Source organism: Acromyrmex echinatior, chromosome 14, assembly GCF_024713525.1.
Source record: "Acromyrmex echinatior isolate Ae372 chromosome 14, ASM2471352v2, whole genome shotgun sequence".
Classification (NCBI taxonomy): Eukaryota; Metazoa; Arthropoda; class Insecta; order Hymenoptera; family Formicidae; genus Acromyrmex; species Acromyrmex echinatior.
Window position 1 is genome coordinate 2,705,965 of NC_141865.1, and position 18,125 is coordinate 2,724,089.

General features: G+C 28.9%; 3 protein-coding genes across 10 annotated transcripts in view; 2 read left to right on the forward strand and 1 right to left on the reverse strand.

Moving 5' to 3' along the window:
* ash2 (set1/Ash2 histone methyltransferase complex subunit ASH2) overlaps nt 1-18,125 on the reverse strand; it is an 80,100-nt gene that overhangs the window by 55,150 nt on the left and 6,825 nt on the right. For 2 of the 6 annotated variants that reach the window (XR_015547411.1, XR_015547410.1), the window contains exons 1-12: nt 16,257-16,421; nt 15,817-15,960; nt 15,558-15,736; nt 15,154-15,326; nt 14,892-15,066; nt 13,641-13,849; nt 12,741-12,918; nt 12,142-12,286; nt 11,153-11,288; nt 10,287-10,538; nt 1,668-1,961; nt 410-817 (exon numbers count right to left, since the gene is read on the reverse strand). Coding sequence is in view for 2 of the 6 variants with exons in the window: in XM_087413412.1 (XP_087269538.1) it covers nt 8,246-8,350; nt 10,287-10,538; nt 11,153-11,288; nt 12,142-12,286; nt 12,741-12,918; nt 13,641-13,849; nt 14,892-15,066; nt 15,154-15,326; nt 15,558-15,736; nt 15,817-15,960; nt 16,257-16,291 (1,731 nt within the window). In the remaining 4 variants the exon portion in view is untranslated. The other 4 variants (XR_015547413.1, XR_015547412.1, XM_087413413.1 and 1 more) reach the window with 4 other exon arrangements.
* On the forward strand, nt 1,994-4,692 carry LOC105147056 (splicing regulator SDE2). The gene is made up of 2 exons (XM_011057785.2): nt 1,994-2,150; nt 3,609-4,692. The coding sequence occupies exons 1-2, from the start codon at nt 2,055-2,057 to the stop codon at nt 4,296-4,298; spliced, it is 786 nt and encodes a 261-aa protein (XP_011056087.1). The 5' UTR covers nt 1,994-2,054; the 3' UTR covers nt 4,299-4,692.
* LOC105147055 (bolA-like protein DDB_G0274169) lies at nt 4,947-7,677 on the forward strand. 3 transcript variants are annotated; one of them, XM_087413435.1, is made up of 4 exons: nt 4,947-5,207; nt 6,767-6,984; nt 7,292-7,360; nt 7,437-7,677. In XM_087413435.1, exons 1-4 carry the CDS (start codon nt 5,168-5,170, stop codon nt 7,443-7,445), a joined length of 336 nt encoding a protein of 111 aa, XP_087269561.1. In that variant the 5' UTR covers nt 4,947-5,167; the 3' UTR covers nt 7,446-7,677. The 3 variants fall into 3 exon arrangements, with proteins under 3 accessions (XP_087269561.1, XP_011056085.1, XP_011056084.1); XM_011057783.2 differs by having other exon boundaries at nt 4,948-5,111; nt 7,483-7,677; XM_011057782.2 differs by having other exon boundaries at nt 4,949-5,207; nt 7,483-7,677.

Below are 18,125 nucleotides of genomic sequence, written 5' to 3' on the forward strand. Positions count from 1 at the left end.
ATTTGTTTGGGTAATTAAAGATGTGAAAGTCCATAAATACATATTTGCAATTTGTTTTTATATGAAATCAGCTAAAATTTGTAAAATTTGTAAAACAAATTTTACAAATGCGAAAGTAACAAATTTTCTTTTGCAAATTGCATTTAACTTTTAAATGATGAGTGAATATATTTTTGTTTTACATGTTTACAATTTCCTAAAATTATTTTATTTATATATTTTTTTCTCTTTTTGCCTGTTTTGTTTATTCTGTCAGGCTCTTATTTTTGTTTATCTTACGAAAAAGTTAAAGAGGATATTGCTTGAATTGAAAAATTGATTTTTTTGCATTTTCTTAATTTATATTTCAAGAATACTCAGGTCAAATATTATTGCAATATTCGTAAAACAACAAAGTTACAAGACTTACTTAAAGCAGTCACCGCGCAGACAGGTAGAAAATAATTTCCGGCTGTTTTGGCCTACCAAATAGGCACAAACAAGTCCTAGAAAGCCCTCCTCTCCTTCCTGAGCCTTCCCATTGAAAGCAGAGATATATGCGAAATAGTCTCGTTTTATTTGATTTCGTACAAGTATGTAGTAAATATAAAAATGCTTAACGGGGGGAAACTCAAGTAAATAGCTAAAAATTCATCAATTTTTGGAAATTTATTGTGAAGAATATATTGAATCAATCTTTTTGAAACTTTTAGTATACTTTATTATTTAATTGTAGATTTGAAAAAAACTTTTATTTTTATAATATATATTTAAATATTAATGTAAAATAAGGATATATAAAAAAAGGTATTTCGCGCCATAGAGGGACTGTTTTTATCTGAAATGAAAAATTCAAAATGGCAATGTTAGTTAATGAATATACGCTCAACATGAACCTATTTTTAAGTTAAAAAAAGGTAAAAATAAAAAAATAATGACATTCCAAAAAAAAGCTGCGTTTTAAAACAAAGAGTACTAAAAAAAACAATTATTTATTTCAAAAACATTTACAGTGAGAGCAAAAAATATCTGTACAAGAAAATTCGTTATAAAAAAAGCCTTATTTATAGAAAATAAACATTAATTAGTAATTTTATACAATAAATCTGTTCTAAAAGAAACAAATGAGCTTAGCATGTATTCTTGATTTTAGAAGCTAAATCTCTCATCTGTACAAATTTTTGAGCATTCAAACAATATTATACAATTTTTAATTTTTGCTTATTTTTCGGATGATTATATTTTGTATAATTAATACACATCATTTTGGTACTTATAATTTTAAAAAACATACAGTCTATTTTATTCTTTATGAATAAATTGTTAATTATCTAACAAGAAATGTTAATTAAACGTTAATTAAACGTCGAATCGATGTCAAATTGGTGTTATAATCATCGAATTTATATTAATTCGACATCACTTCAATGATTCATTTCTCGCTAGATAATATTTATTTTTTTAAATAAAGTTTTTTTAAAAAATATTTTCTCGTACGAATACTTTTTATACTCACTGTATGTAAAAATAGATTCATGCTATGAAGAGAGACAGATGTTATAGAATATGTGTACGCAAGAAGGTCGTTGTTTAAAAATTGTTTGAGTTACATTCCATGTCGCTCGAAAATTTTCGAAAAAAACGCGTAATTTTTTGATAAAGAAAAATAATATTTTTTGGAAACTTACAGTTGTTTTATGCTAATCTGCAATACCAGGTCCGCAACATCAATCCTTCCTCAAAATGTAGATGGATATCGCGTGTCGCGCGCAACTAATATCATGTTGGTGTGCCGAAGTCATTAAGGTAAATTTTCATGAGGCGCTCCAACCGGCCGTTTCAGTAACAGAAAAGATCACGTGGTCAAAATTGACGAATATCAAGCGTCAATTTTAATTACGTTTTTATCGTTAAAACAGCCGATTTGAGCGGCTCATGAAAATGTACCGTTAGGCGACATGAGCGCTTCCAATCGGTAGCATCTGTAACAAAAATCTGATGATCTTGCACAATCCCTGAAATAAGTTGCGTTTGTTCGTACTTGTGATCTAAAAACAAATTTTACATAAGTAAAAATGTTGAATGTGAAGATCGTAGGAGAATCCTTGAAATGCAGCTTCAACACGCCGGTTTCTGTGCAAGAATTAAAACAAGAAATTGAGAGAGAAACAGTAAGTGATAGATCTTAAATTTTTTAACTTAACCTTAAATTATTTTTTATTCCTTGAAATTCTTGTAGCGTTTTCCAATAGGAAAATTAGTGCAACACTGGTACAATTGAATGCAAATCGGTTTAGTTTGTATTAATGAAGAATTTAATCTTTTTAAGATTATGAGATTAACATAATGACACAAAGAATTTATTATTAAAGTCCAAATTCATGATATCATCATAAATGAAGTTTATTGGATAAAATATCAGGTCAGCCTAACCACAAGTTAATCAGATAATAAAAAAAACCAGATCTAAAAGGATTAAATTATTTATTAACATTGAAAACATGTAAATTGATTTGCATTCAGTGTTGCACTAGTTTTCCTAGTAGAAAATGTTATTAATTTCTTAAAATAATTTGATTCGAGCAATTGAAATCTCAAATAATATATAATTTGCATTTAATATTTTAATATTTGATGAAAGTATGTACATTCAATATCTTGTGTAAAAACAAAAATTTGGAAAATAAAAATAGCTGCTTAATGCTCCAAAAATTAAGTGTGAAAGACGATGTATTTAAAAATTAGAAAATCTATTAAGCCAAAGATAAGGAGAATATAAATATGTTATAATAGAAAAAAATAGTGCATGAAATATGAAATTATAAATAGAAATTAAACTGATAAGAATGAATCAAATAAATGTGAGAGAAAGAATCCTATTTTCAAAGTGGATCTTCGTACTCAATAATATGCAAATTTTTTACTACTTAGACTTTTCAGTTCTATAAATTGTATGCAGATTCAGTTTGTTGGACTTGAATTACAAACTAAAGATAAAATAGCACAATTAATATTGCATTGTACAGAAAAGATGATTCAGGATGGATCTTGCTTTATGTGAAAAGTTTAAAGAACTCTGCAATAATAGACCTTATTTTTTACTGCTCTGGATAATACAAAAGACCTAGAAAATTAAAATCCATATAGAATCATAATTATAGATACATTCATTTTATATTAAAAATACTGAGTAACAAGAGATGAATAATATGTGCAAAGTTGAAAAATTGTACAATGATCAGTATTTTCTATGCCAAACAAAGTCTATAATTATACAATTTTATATGAGTTTTCAATTTTCTATATAAAACAAGGTCCCATATTGCCTGATATTTGCAGTTACAAAACGTAATCTCTAATTATATAATTTCAAATAGATTTCTAATTTTTGTATACCAAATATGATCATATGTATCATATATTTTTTAATTTTTAGATATATCATATATATATATATATATATAAAATGTTTAATTTGTTTTTAAGCTACTATGATCCTGATTTTGCCAGGAGAGGGATAAAAAGAATGTACTTTTATCAAAATTTAAATTTATGGGGAAAACTTATCAAATATAATACTAACAAAGAAACATCACACATGGATTAATATAATAATTTTTTTTTTCCAGAATCTTTCACGTGGTCAATATTATGTCTTGCACAATGGTCGACTCGTACAGGAAGATGATATCTGCTCGAATGGCTACGCAACTGTGGTTCCAAGACTGTTGGGTGGCAAAGGTGGTTTTGGATCTATGTTACGCGCGATTGGCGCGCAGATTGAGAAAACCACAAATCGCGAAGCTTGCAGAGATCTTAGCGGTCGCAGATTGCGCGACATAAATGAAGAAAAGAGGCTGAAAGCTTGGATTGATAAACAGGCCAAGAGAGAGAAGGATGAGGTGGAACGCAAGAAAAAGAAGCTAGAAAAACTCTGCACCGAGCCAAAACATGAATTTAAAGATCAGCGTTATGACCAGGAACGTGCAGAATTGACTGAGAGAGTTGGAGATGCCATAGAAGAAGGATTCAAAGTTGCGAGCACATCGGGTATCAAGAGGAAGCAGGAGGAGAACAATAAACCCAATAAACGCAAGACTATGTTAGATTTAGAAATTGATTCCGACGAATTTGAGGATTCTGATGAGGATGAGGCGTTGCCTGTAGAAAGAATGAAAGCAAAAGAGCAACAAGGATCAAATGGCAGCGGACATTCCAGTAACGATGCCGAAAATGTCAATGAATGCATCAAGATAATAGGAAGTGGATATTCCATATCATCGAGTGATAATCAGATAAATAACAAAAGTATTGAGTAATGCTATTTATTAAAATAAATACTAAATGTATTATTGAGTATTGAATGTAAATGCATAAAAAGTACAAAAAAAATTATGTAATTATGCTTATATCACTTAAAGTTAGAGTAATTGTTTTATGTTAAGATTGATCTATATAATTGCCTTATTGTCGGAAATAATGTAAGCGCGTAATTTCAAACATAATTTCTATTATAAATATTAATTATAAGTATATATGAAGAATTATAACTTCTGATGCAAGAAATTTTTATGTACCATTTCTCACTTATGATATTACGATTCTAATATGGCGACTTAACGAATGTGAAATAAATTACTGTAAAAGAATTTCTTGTTATACGTTGTAATGTATTATAAAACATTGCATTAAATTATACATATATTATTTTAATCATTACTTGAATTTCTTTGACCGATTCCCCGATTCTCGAATGACAATTCTTGATAAATTCCAAGCATTTGATTCCCTAACGAGTTTAATTCCGATAAAAATAAAATCACTGATGCGATAATCTATAGAAATCATTTACATTTCGTTTTCTTCCTTTTGCATGAAATAAAGAACTCTGATTGGTTGAATTTCTTATGCCTTATGTGTATGCGTTATGCAAGAGTTGTGTTCCTCGCTTTATGACATGCTCGCTGCTCGCGTCGCAGTATTTCGCGGCTGACAGATTTCCTAACCTGAATAGTTGTGAACGTTAACGATTAAATATCTCAAAATACGGGACAGAGCGAGCTTTTCTCGGCCAGATTCGTTTGTTTTGGTTAAAAATGCGTTGAATGAGTCTAATTTCGGCGATTTTTGAGGTGACGTGAACAATTATCTATATACACACATATATATATGTATATAAACTAAATAAATGCATAAAGCAAGCCCGATAAGATTAATACTTAAAAAAAGTGAGTATTTAAAGTGATTAAAATTGTTTTACGTCAAAAAGATGATTAGAATTATATGTTCTAAACTAAGACTAAGATTGCATTTTCATTATTACTTCTCTATAAGAGCGAATATTATTGTACGTGTATTTTAATTAGAAATTTATTTCTCATACATATGACGTAGTAATTAGTTGCAAGTAATTATAAGATAATTATATAAAAACGCGTTACATTGGAAGACTCATAAAGGTACAATTTCCTAACCTTAAAAATATCACTTATTAATGGTTGATTACTCTTCTTGCAACTCGCAATGCCTAATAATGATTTTTATTATTACACGCTTATTCTATACATTAAAATACCCATGTGAACAAAATTTCGTTAAAATCTATGAGGAGTGAGCATCAGTGAACATGCTTCATTTTAGGCAGTCAAATCTGTCAGCAACAGATTTCGCAAAGCATATGCTACTAATTTCATTAGCAGAATGTCAACAGAAATATAACAGAATCTATTAATGAAATATAGTCAATCGACTGCAGAAACCGAACAAATTTCGTAATGATATTCCATTTAAATGATTAGCAATTAACAGGCTCTATTTAATTCCTTTGCAATTTGCTGACAAATGATAGGTGCTTTCCATTTAGAGACACAAGTCGATACAAATATCATTCCATTTTTCTTGGTATTCAGAGAGTAACAAAGATAGATACTTGTGTTGACTTGTATCACTAAATGGAAAGCACTCTATATCAATGAATTCTGATCGCAGAATACAGGCTTAAACTTGTTTCACAATTCCATAAGCATAGTTGTAATTATAAAAAATGATCGATTACAGTTGAACATGAGAAGAATATTTGATTGTAATTGGTTAATTTAATGCAATTGTAGAATGGACTTTAATGCAAACGTAGTTGATACTATTTTATCACAATAGTCTGCTTTAATCCACTGGCAATTTACTAATATATTGTTAACGTCATGCTTACACGAATATTTATGTCCAATTTCTTCACCTCTGGATAACTTTATCTAAGAGATATCTCCCAGAATACAATGGAGATATCTCCTGGATAAAGTTATCTGCAACTTATCTGGAAGTGAAAAAATTGGACATTAGCTAGATTTTCTCAACCTACTTTTCTATAAGTCTCTTAAATAAACTATATGTATAACTAGTATCTTTATACACTTTTAGTAATTTTCATTCTAACATCTTAATCTCTGACATCATAGCAATTAATATACAAATGCAGATATGTTTTATTTTTTAAATAGAAATCTTAGCATTTAAATATAAGGAGTACTAGTAAATAAGGTCAAATTCTATCTCGATAGAACCAATTATACTAAAGAATTTTACAACAGTTGCAAAGCTGCTTTGTTGAACGCAGCCAATAGCTTATTTTCATACTTCTTGGGACAAAGGATTTTTAAAAGTTACTTTAGATTCTGGGCAGAATTTATCCTTATTTACTGGTACTTTTTAAAGGCCTTTTTGCCTAATGCATATTATTTATAATAAAGATAGATATTAATGTTAATTGAATAATAAAATAATAATATAGATTACAGTATGATTCGTCATCAACAAGACATGAGTAGTTGTGAAACACTCATCAGGCCTATAGAGAGTTCAATTAAGGAAAAGTTGGAAGCTGCATTAAAACCTGTTCACTGCGAAGTTATTAACGAATCTTATATGCACAATGTTCCCAAAAACTCTGAGACACATTTTAAGGTAGTGGTTGTAGCAGAAACATTTGACAAGCAGCCATTGATCAAGGCAAGTACCACCGATTTTTAATGTTCTCTAATTAAATGTTCTCTCATTAAATCTCTTATTAAATGTTTCATTTTAATAATTGATTTTAAACCTTTTGGGCTAAACAAAAATTTTAATTAATTATGGGATAAAATATAAGATATATGAAAATAAATCATATGAAAAATAATAGCGTTATTTGAAGCAAATAAAATAATAGAAAATAAATATTCATTTATGAACTTACATAATTATGAGATTAAAGACTAGATATTATTTCGCGTACTTAGTATAATGGAAAGGATACCTGAATTAATTATTAATTTAGCGACACCGAATGATAAACCAGTTATTGCAAGCAGAACTGCAAGGAGGTGTACATGCTCTATCAATTATAGTAAGTGATGACTATTATTTATTAATTAATTCTTCATTATTAGCATATAAGAAAAATAGTACCCTTTTTAAAACAGGCTAGATAAAAAATTATTTGTTACGTATATTATTGTTGTCTTCAAGGCGAAAACACCAGAGCAATGGGAAGCAAGCAATAAAACAGTAGCCGCGAGTCCTGCTTGCAGGGGCGGTTTTGGAAAGTAACATGTAATGATGTAACGATTAATTATAAGTATAAAGATAATAATTTAAGTTGCGAAAATAATTTATATAGCATAAGTATCACATAATAAATATATTCCGCTGTGATTTACATAACTATTTTTCTTTTATTAAGTAAGATAATTATGTATGAAATGCTTTCTGTATATCAGACAAAATCAGATAATGAAAAAACTTTTTAATTTGAAAAATCGGAACATGGAATAGAACAGAATTAAAATATTTATATTGTAATACAGAGATAAAAATAATATCAAAAATCAAGAGTTTATTAATCAAAATATCATTTCATCAATCGTAACTTTAGAATTCATTTTCTAAAAAAATATTTGAATCGTCTTCTCAACTATTGTTGCACTCGATCTTTTATTAGTTGCAAAGTTTTGGTTCAACAATACAATGAAGCATAAATTTTAATTGATGATATTCAACGCTCTCCCCTTCATCATTTCTCTGAATTTATTTCACTATATATTAAAAAGATCAAAGCTTTTAGTAAGCATGCACATATTCACAAATAAATATAAATTCAAAAATTGCTCATAATTTTCTTTTTTTGTTTTTGCTCCATGTATTGTTGTGTCATCCCTGCAATCGTCCATCCCTGCAATCGTAACTGCATAATGTATAACGAAAATGACAAAAATAAAAAGATGCACTAATGTCACAATACGAATGTATCCAGTCTTAATTTGCCTTCATTTTCGGTAAGATAGAGTATGTCTGCCATTGACTGCTCGGCTATCGCTTCCTCTGCCTTCTCGTGCATCTATGATAATTGTTTAATATCAGTAACAGTAATGTTAAGAATTATTGCTGTTATTTAGAATTATAAAAAACCGCTAAATCCTTATAAGATTAAAAGTTTGATGACTAATACAAGCAGGGGTGGGCAGTATTTGAAAGACATATATTTAAATACATTTTTGTATTTTGTATTTCGTATTTGAATACTTTTTTTTAGTATTTTGTATTTCGTATTTGAATACTTTTTTTTAGTATTTTGTATTTTAAAATTGTAAATACTAAATACATTTAAATTATGTAAAAATTTTTTTATTAAAGTTAAAATTGCACCATTGTCGACTCAATTTAAAATGTGTTCCATTCATTTTCACGCATGATGTGCATAATGCATCATTTATCGTTGTTTACATTTGGTGAACAACCTCTAGCGTTGTGTCTCAGCCAAGAGTGGACAGTATTTGAAATACGTATTTAAATACATTTTTATTTTATTGAGAGTATTTTGTATTTAAATACAATTTTTTTGAATATTTTGTATTTAAATATATACAATTTTTTGAGTATTTTGCCCCGTGAATACAAGTACGTAAGAAAGAATTACACATATTTTTTGTTAAGGAATTGATTCCGATATGGTCTAAATATACAGTATCCTCCATAAATTTGGGAACGCCCTACGTTTTACTGAAAAGCCATTACATGACAGCGATCATGTTTTTGATTTAAATACTTCATAAGACGTTTAAATGACGATAAATATTTATCTAAAACATCTATAAGCTTGTACATGCCGAAAATATATTGGACAATCATTTCACAGCATCGAAGCGCTCAAGATTGAATTTCGCACTTCGATTGTTTATATGTATTTTGTCACTTGTTTTGCAACATCGCACTTGTGTTCGTTGTATTGTATATTCACAGGTCATTTAATTGTACTTTAATGTTTTCTATAAAAGTGGTAAACTATTTACAAGTTGATTTCAGACTCCGTAAAAATTGTAAAATAGCCCCGAAGAATCAGATTTCATATGAATCGCATTTTTATTAAAATTCCATATTTTAATAGCATATTAAATCTTTAATTGAAAAAAGATAAAATAAAAATACATATATACGTGCGTTATAAATAATATACGTATGTATGTACTTTTATTTCGTCTTTTTCATTTAAATAATTACTTACAAACCTGTAAAACGTAAGGTATTCCCAAACTTATAGAGGATACTGTACATCCTATGAAATGTTATTACTGGACAGTGTAATGATTCCTCAAGATTATCGATAGTACGTATCTTATAGCGTTTTCGGCGCGACCGGGTTTGTACCAACTTGGGTTAGAAAATGCTTCACTTGGTTGACGTTATACGCTCTATTAATAGGAGAGCACGAAACATCATTACTTCAACCCAGGTTAATGCAAACTCGATCGGGCCGAAAACGCTATTAGAATAACTTGAATTTGATGCAATTTAATAAAGTCTGAGGATAAATTAACATACAATAAATTAATCTGACTTGGTGATTTTAATTAATTGTGAGTTTATGAAGATAATTTATCATTTCAAAACTATAAAAAAGTGGCGATATTCAAAAGATTTTATTTTATTATATAAAATGTTGTATCATTGAAAAAGACCATATTAAAAGTCAAAACATTTAAATATGACATTTCATATTGACTTCTTTTTTATCAACATTTGACTTCTAGCGTTGGTTTGAATAACTTATTAGACTAATTAACTGATATTATATCTAATATCAATTTGAATTGCACATATCTTGAGTAATATAAATGTAAAGTTTATTTTAAGCCGACGACATGAATTGAAAATTTTATATGTTTAGGTATATAAAATATCTCCATCTACAATTGTGAATTAACATTGTCGATTATTATTAGATAACAGTAAAGACGTGAATTTACTTGAACAGTAAGAAATGTGAGTTTACTTACGCCTCTAAACGTAACATCCGTTGGAGGATATTTAAAGTTCGGTCCAAAATTCACAGAAACCATCGCGCTCTTGTATAGTGAAATCCCTGGATAGTACGCACCCTTGTTGATGTCTATAAAGGCATCACCTTGGTTGATTCCGTTTTTGTAATATATAATTTTGCTACCTTCTAAAGGCCGTAGAGCTTTTAGGGTTTCCTGTACTTGATCTTTTTCTTCGTAATATAAGTGGCTCTTGAACTTTACTAAAGGCTAATTTATAAATCGGAAAATACGTAATAATTATTAGATATATTTTTATAGAAAATTCATTTTTTAATTATATGCAAATATTTCAGTAACAAAATCATACAAAGAATAATTATATTACTGTAATTAGAGTCCGATCGAAATTTCGGTTTCGTTTTGATTAGTTTCGGTTAAAAAATATACAGGATGATCTATTTCATAATGAGTCGAATATCTCAGAAAATATGAATAATATGCAAAAATTTTATATTTTATTCTGACCCATATTGACATAAAATATTAAATGTCATAAACTATTAATTTTTTGATAATTATACTTTAATATCTTTATGAATAGAATAATGTGAATCAAATTGATAAAAAACAAATACATACTTGTTTATTTAAAAAATTATCCATTTTACCTATATATATATATATATATATATATATATATATATATATTAAGCAACTCGGTTATATTTGGTGCTTCTTATTTATGTTATTTATATACCGGTCTACTAAGTTTAACTTATTATTATGTATATTGTATACAATATATACATAATACATATATATTATATAATACATATATGTATATGTAATTTAATTTTTATAAATGGGCTTGCTGTACTCACTCTGTCTTTATAAGTATTCGGAATGTGTGATGCATCATGTGTGTCTGGGAGAACTATAAGAAAGCCCAAGGTATCACCCTCACCATAACTGTCGCTGTAATGCTTGCCACGGCTTTCGTGAAATCGTGTTCCTTTTCTATAAAAAATGTATTACACTTCTTTTCTTTTCTTGAAAAGAATACTTTAAGAAGTTTACTTGAAAAGTACTGATTTAAAAAAACTTATAGTGAGAATCTTATTTGACCGCCGTACATGTGAATGCACAACCAATAGAAAATAAAGAAAAGAAAGCCCGATTGAAGCTGGATCTTTAGTTAACTCATATAATTCGATATGAATTTATATATCACGATTAAATCCTGCCAAACTGCGTGCCGAATTGATTTTTCGATCTTGAAATGCTATATCAACAAAATTACCGTAATACTATCACAAATTAAATTGCCTTGCAATTTAATAATGTGACGTTCATAGGCAACTTAAAAAGATCTTAAAGATGCTGATAAACACATTAAAATCTGTAAATAATTTATTACGAAATATTGCCACACTGGATCGAACCTGAATCTTTTCCGTGCGAGCATTCTAAGCCTTCAGACCACTGAAGCAATGATATGTGATATATAAATTCACGAATTATTTAAGCACTAAAGATCATTGAACTTGGTCAATGGACTTTGACCACTATTTCTTAATGGTTATGTATTTATTACAGTGTTTTCTCTAGAAAATTCTGAGAGAAAAAACTTTCAAAGTCAGTTATAAGAATATGTAATAAAAAAGTGGGGGTTTTCTGTTTAAAAATTTTTTAAGTGATTTTTACATGACCTTGAGAATGGTATCCGAAGTTATTCTATTATTACTGTAATGCGCCACTTGAAATCCTATAACTTTGGTATGAAAATTTTTTTTGCAAAAATGCTTACTTTTCAAGATATTAAGGAATCCGCAACTTTTTTCACACTCTGTCTAATGGTGATATGCAATACCTGGATCTCCATGAGTAACCAAATTTGTCATAGCCAAGTGGAGCTTGTAAGTTTGCATATTCTTGTCCCCATCCGAGTCTCGTAGCAGATCCTTCTGGCATCTCTTCAATAGTGGCTTCCCAATACCAAATACCCCTGCTTACATCTGTATAAATGTAATTAGATCATTATACAAAACATTACCCATTAACTATAGCAAACTTTCCAGATGCATAAAATGTAAAAACAAATAAAATGCAAATATCACTAAAACAAAAATTGAAAAGAATATAAAAAAATTTCAATTATGTATCAGTATGTATAATTTCTCAGTAATATTAATAGCTAGTATAATAATAATATTATTTATATTTTGAATATATCAATATTTTCAAATTAATCAGATTATTGAAAAATTATGTATATCAGTATTAGAAAATACGCTCTTTCTGGTTATGCTTGTATTTGACATTAAATATTTGTGCAATTAGATTTTTAATATAGAAATTTTATATGAAAATACACGATATCAATATATAATTGCTAGTAAAATTCAGTTCCTGAGGTGGAAAAGAACGCTAGCATTTTAATAAGTTAATAGAAAGATTGTTCTTACGTACTATGCGTGGCTCTAATCATACAATATCCTTTTTCTCCAGTAACCGCTAATCTGTCCTCAGCCACTTTGAGCTGCGGCGCACGATCATGCAATGCAAGCAAGACCGTACTCGGACTAAGAGCGCGATAGAGCCAGCCGGGTATAGGTTTACCAGCCCAATCACTGCTTTCGTCGAACTCCTGAACACAAATTGAAATAATTGAAGAATATAGAAAATATTCCAAATCATTTTAATGTTATTATGCATTTAAATTCAGAACCTTAACTGACTTAATCCCTTAACTGTAACGTATAGAAATTGCTTTCCAAAACTCCCAAGAAAATAAAATAAAAATATGCTACAATTATAATTTATTTTTTACGTATTGATTAATGTGAAACAATAACATAACTTTAATTAATCAAAAACTTTAATGGCGTTTTTAATTCTAAATAAATTCCTATATATATAATGGCCGCATTCCGATAAATTTAGTTTATGTATATATTCTAGATTTTCAGCATTGGCAGTGTATATTGAAACACAACCAATGTATGCAGTCAAAAATTAAGATTTACTTATATTATATCCACATTGCAAATTGATTTACAAAAGAAAAGAAGGCAAAAATATATTATGCTGAAAAAGAAATCAACACGATAAAATCAATCTTCTTCGACCAATAAAATTTTAAAAATTGATAAATCTGTTGGAAGAATCAACAATATATTTTTTCCTTTTTTTTCTTCAACAAAACTTTTCTTGCAATAGGGATGCAATGAAAATAAAAAAATTTTGATCCTTTGGCTGATACATTGTTCCAATATATGTATATACACAATATTTGTGTGTGTGTGTGTGTATGATTTATATAAAAATTAAAAGTTAATATACACAGGCACAACGAAAGCCGAATCATACCTGTCGGAAAGGCGCGTGTGGATCTGGCTCTGCCAAAATGTATCTGTAGCCGTCCTTGTTGAATGGATGCTCGAGTGGATAACCATGAGCCGGCAGTTTAGGAGTGGTCATGTCGGATCCTCTACCCTTTTTTCCAGAACCCGTGCCCGCTGCTTCACCTGGGAGCTTTCGCTTGGCGTTACGACCTCGCAATCCTCCGCTAAGTGGCACTGAACGTTCCATTACGATATTTTAATATGTACTCAATATTTTTCGTCAGCAATATTGCCCTTCTATCCTATCTTTTTCCTCTTTAGTCATTGTTTCTTTTTAACATATCAAATATATTGCAAAAAATCAACAAAATCTTTTTTTTGGAAATGGAGGATCAATTCATTTTCTTGCAATAAATTTGGATAAATAACAATACATCAAATGATATGCGATATCAAAATTAACGTTACAACCTTATAACGACATGACTTAGAACAAAGTTTATTGAGATGTCTATTAGATGTCTACGTCATAGTTCAAACTTAAATAGTTTTTTTGATAACGAGTTGGTGATTGCGTTTATGATAAGATAAGGAATGACAGATCTAATGACATATACAGTTATGAACGAAACTTTTAGTAATGTATCTAAAAATTTGGAAATAAGTGAAAATTTATGAAATTATATGTTTAATTTTTTGTATTCCAAAATATATAGACTTGAAACATTTTATACAAATTATAAAGTATAAAAACATTAAAAACGTATATATGCGCGCTTATATACAAAACATAAAAGAATTAAAATATAGGGCGATTTTTAATTTTACATTAAAAAGGAACTTGGTTTTAAATTAAAATTTTAATAAATTTAACAAAATTGATATGAAATTGATAATAACAAAGGTATTAATCCAATAAGAATTAGGAATTAAAGGCCTACAACGATCAAAGCTAAAATTTTGATACTTCAATAATCCAATGTGGAGTAGACATACACACACACACACACACACACACACAAAATATATGTACATACATATATCCCATATTTGTAGTCATTTTAAACTGCGCGCCGAAATTTTATCGGATTTAAAAACGCAGCTAAACTACTGAAATAATATCAATTAAATTTTGATGCTCAATAGACATCTATTTCAAAGAAATCTCAATATGCTGAAAATATGCAAATAAATTTATTACAAAAAATACTACCTCGGTCTAGATCTTTAGCATTCTATGCGAGGTGATAATAATTTAAAAGTGATAGGCACATACCAACATGCTGTATTCCCATCTCTGTTGCTCGAAGGTGACCATTCTTGATCATTTGTTCATAATTCGGTTTAATTGACGTGAGTTCAGAGCTAGCCAATCCAAACAGTTGACCCTCGGATGTATTCTCGTCCATCGTAAACAACGTCCCAATGTCTTTAAGCAATGCTCTATGGATCTAGAAGAAATTAAATGGCTGTCAAAGATAAAGGCATGTTATCGCATCTATCTATCATAATTTAATGAAGGTGTTGTAATTAAATACCGTAGCATGCCAGGACTGAGTAGCTCTGCGAGGCATTGTAGTCATGCTCTCCCAATGACAATCAATGAATGGTATGATATCCTTGTCCTTGTGGAAAAGAGTTTTCTGTTCGTTCTCCTTTTGGCACATTTGCAATAAATTTGCGATTGCTGTCACGCACATTTGAGGAAATGCTGCAAAGCCACCAAGAAGCATTACAGATAGCTCGAATTTTATCATACACAGAGTGAATCAGAGTCATTAAACCAGCTTTTTACCCTAAAAGAAAATAATTGACTGCACACGTTATAATTCAATTAGGTATGAAATCAATAATTTTCTCGTAGGGTAAAAAGTTGATTCAACAACTCTGATTCATCCTGTAAACTGATATAAACATCATACTTGATATTATTTATACTCACGTGCCTGAGTCTTCTTGAAGCTTTCCAATCCTGTTGGCGAACAATTCTTACATACAAATATATAATTCACCATAAACGGTACTAGTTTTCCCAACTGATATCCAATACAGGATTCATGGAACCAGCGAGAACAGCTAGCGCAAAGCAATTCAACAATGTTCATATTCCTTTCCTTGCCGCTGTAAAGTACATTTCATGGTAAAGCATAGTGTTATAAAACAAAAAAACATCACCAGAATAATTCATTACAGATAATCACCAATAACAATTGCTATTTTCATTGTTGTTACTTGGTACGATGGTTTTCTCCGCTGTTTCATCCTGCTTAGATTTTTGCTTCTTGTCATCAAGCTTTATTTTCTTTTCCTCAACAGCCTCCGTTTGATCTGACTTATCACTTGGACTAAGTTAATTATTTTTAATTATTAATTTATCGTAACTGTACAGGTTATAAGAATTTTAATTCTACAATTATATACAATTATACAATTCGTCAAATTTTGAAGTCCCTATAAATTCAACTTTTATAAATTCCTTACATTTATATAAGCCTTCTAACATTTAATTTGTTTAAATTCACAAAGGAATTACGTTTTAAACATCAATTTAATTACTAATAAGGATTTCGAACTCTTAGATTTTTAGTTTTTCAAATTATTAATACATAAAATTAGTTAATTATTAATTTTTTTTACATACAAGTCTTCCATTTTCAAATTTTCGAATCTCAACATTTGAACTCTTCAAGTGTTTATCAACAATTAAACCAGAAAACATAACCTCAATTTATAATATCCCGGTAGATTGTGCATAAACCATAGATGCTGCATATTGTAAGAAATATAAAACATATGTTTATCAGTAAGTACTCGCTACCTGTCACTTTTTTCTTCTGCCATTGTTTCATAAATCACTCCACTTTGTCAAGCTCTATAATATACTGGAGCGAGCCTTCCGGCACAGGAACTTCCGAGTTTCGGCTTCTCTTACTAGAGTTCTATATATGAGAAAATAAAGTCAATGGCTACGTTTAGCAGAGAAAGCAGCTTTGCAACTGTTGTAAAATTCTTCAATATGATTGGTTTATACACTTAAATTCAATGAGGAATTAAGGGTAAAGGGTGCATCCAGAAGCACGACCGCTCACTGAACGCTCAATGAGCTCTTGCATTTGATTGGCATATTCTATTAGATCTAAAAATATAGACCAAACAGATACAAGGCCTCACTTAAAGACGCTACAATCAGAGTGACGCTATACGGGTATCAATTGTGATTGTCCGCCATGTTTTAGCCATTCCCTCCAGTATTTTAAACGCATTATTTTCTAAATTATGAATTCATGCTAAAAAATGCTCAAAAATTGTGACAAATAAAAATGATAATAAATAAATATTATATATAAAATAATAAAATTTTTACATATTATTTATTATAAAATTTCATTTATTTTGTGCTATTGCAATATTGTACATTTTGTAATATTGCACATTACTTTATACAAAACGTTATTTATTGAACATTATTTGCGCTAGTTTATTATCCATTCTCTGTTCCTATATTTTAGGAGCAAAATGCATCTGTAATAATATAAAAGAAATCAAAAATTCGGAAAAATATTATGTATAAATATATATGTATATATCATTTCATAAAATATTATATATTAAATATCGTAATTATCATATTATTTGATTTAGATTCACAATGCAATGATATATAATTGAAAAGATTACGACAAAAAGAGAAAGAATTAAATTCATAACCAATGTGATGACTATACATATACTTAGTGCCAAGACACTACCGTGTCTTCAGATATTATAATTAATCTGTGTATATTTTATGTTACATTTTTATTTTAATATTTTAAATACATTATTTATAAAGAATAAATTACTTTACCTCACATACAGATGAATTTTTTGACAGTGTCCAATTTATATATTTGCCATTTATACTCTTTAACCAATTCATTCGGCGTTCTGTGTCTTTCGGAATTATTTTCATAACATACCCTTTTTCTAATGAATTGTTACAAAATGGTATTGTACATCCAACCATATTTCTAAAATAATTTTGATAATTTTATTTTTATCAATGTACCTTTACGTATCTATGTCGTTCAATGCTGTTGCACCTAACTCTAAAATTGACAGTCTGTTGGATAGACTGAGACTGTATATCTCTTTCTCTCTCGCAGAATTTCGTTAAAATATGTCATCTCTCGTATAGCACCACTCTGATTATAGACTCTTTACTCCATTCTTATTCTTATAATTATATTTACAATTTGCAATTTGAATAAAGTTGGAACTCTTCTAATTGTATAAGCAAACTACATTTAATTTAAAATTGTGAAGAAAATTTATATGAATAAAAATGAATCAACCTCTAAGGTTGATTCATTTTTATTCATATAAATTTTCTCCCCCATCAATTTTTAATGGTGGTCCTCTTTTCTTTGTAAGTATACTCCCCCGTAAAAAAACGAGTTACTAAATTTAATCCATTTTTGCAGGTAAGTATGTTTTAAATTTATTTTTTAATTTTATATCTCTCTTTTTT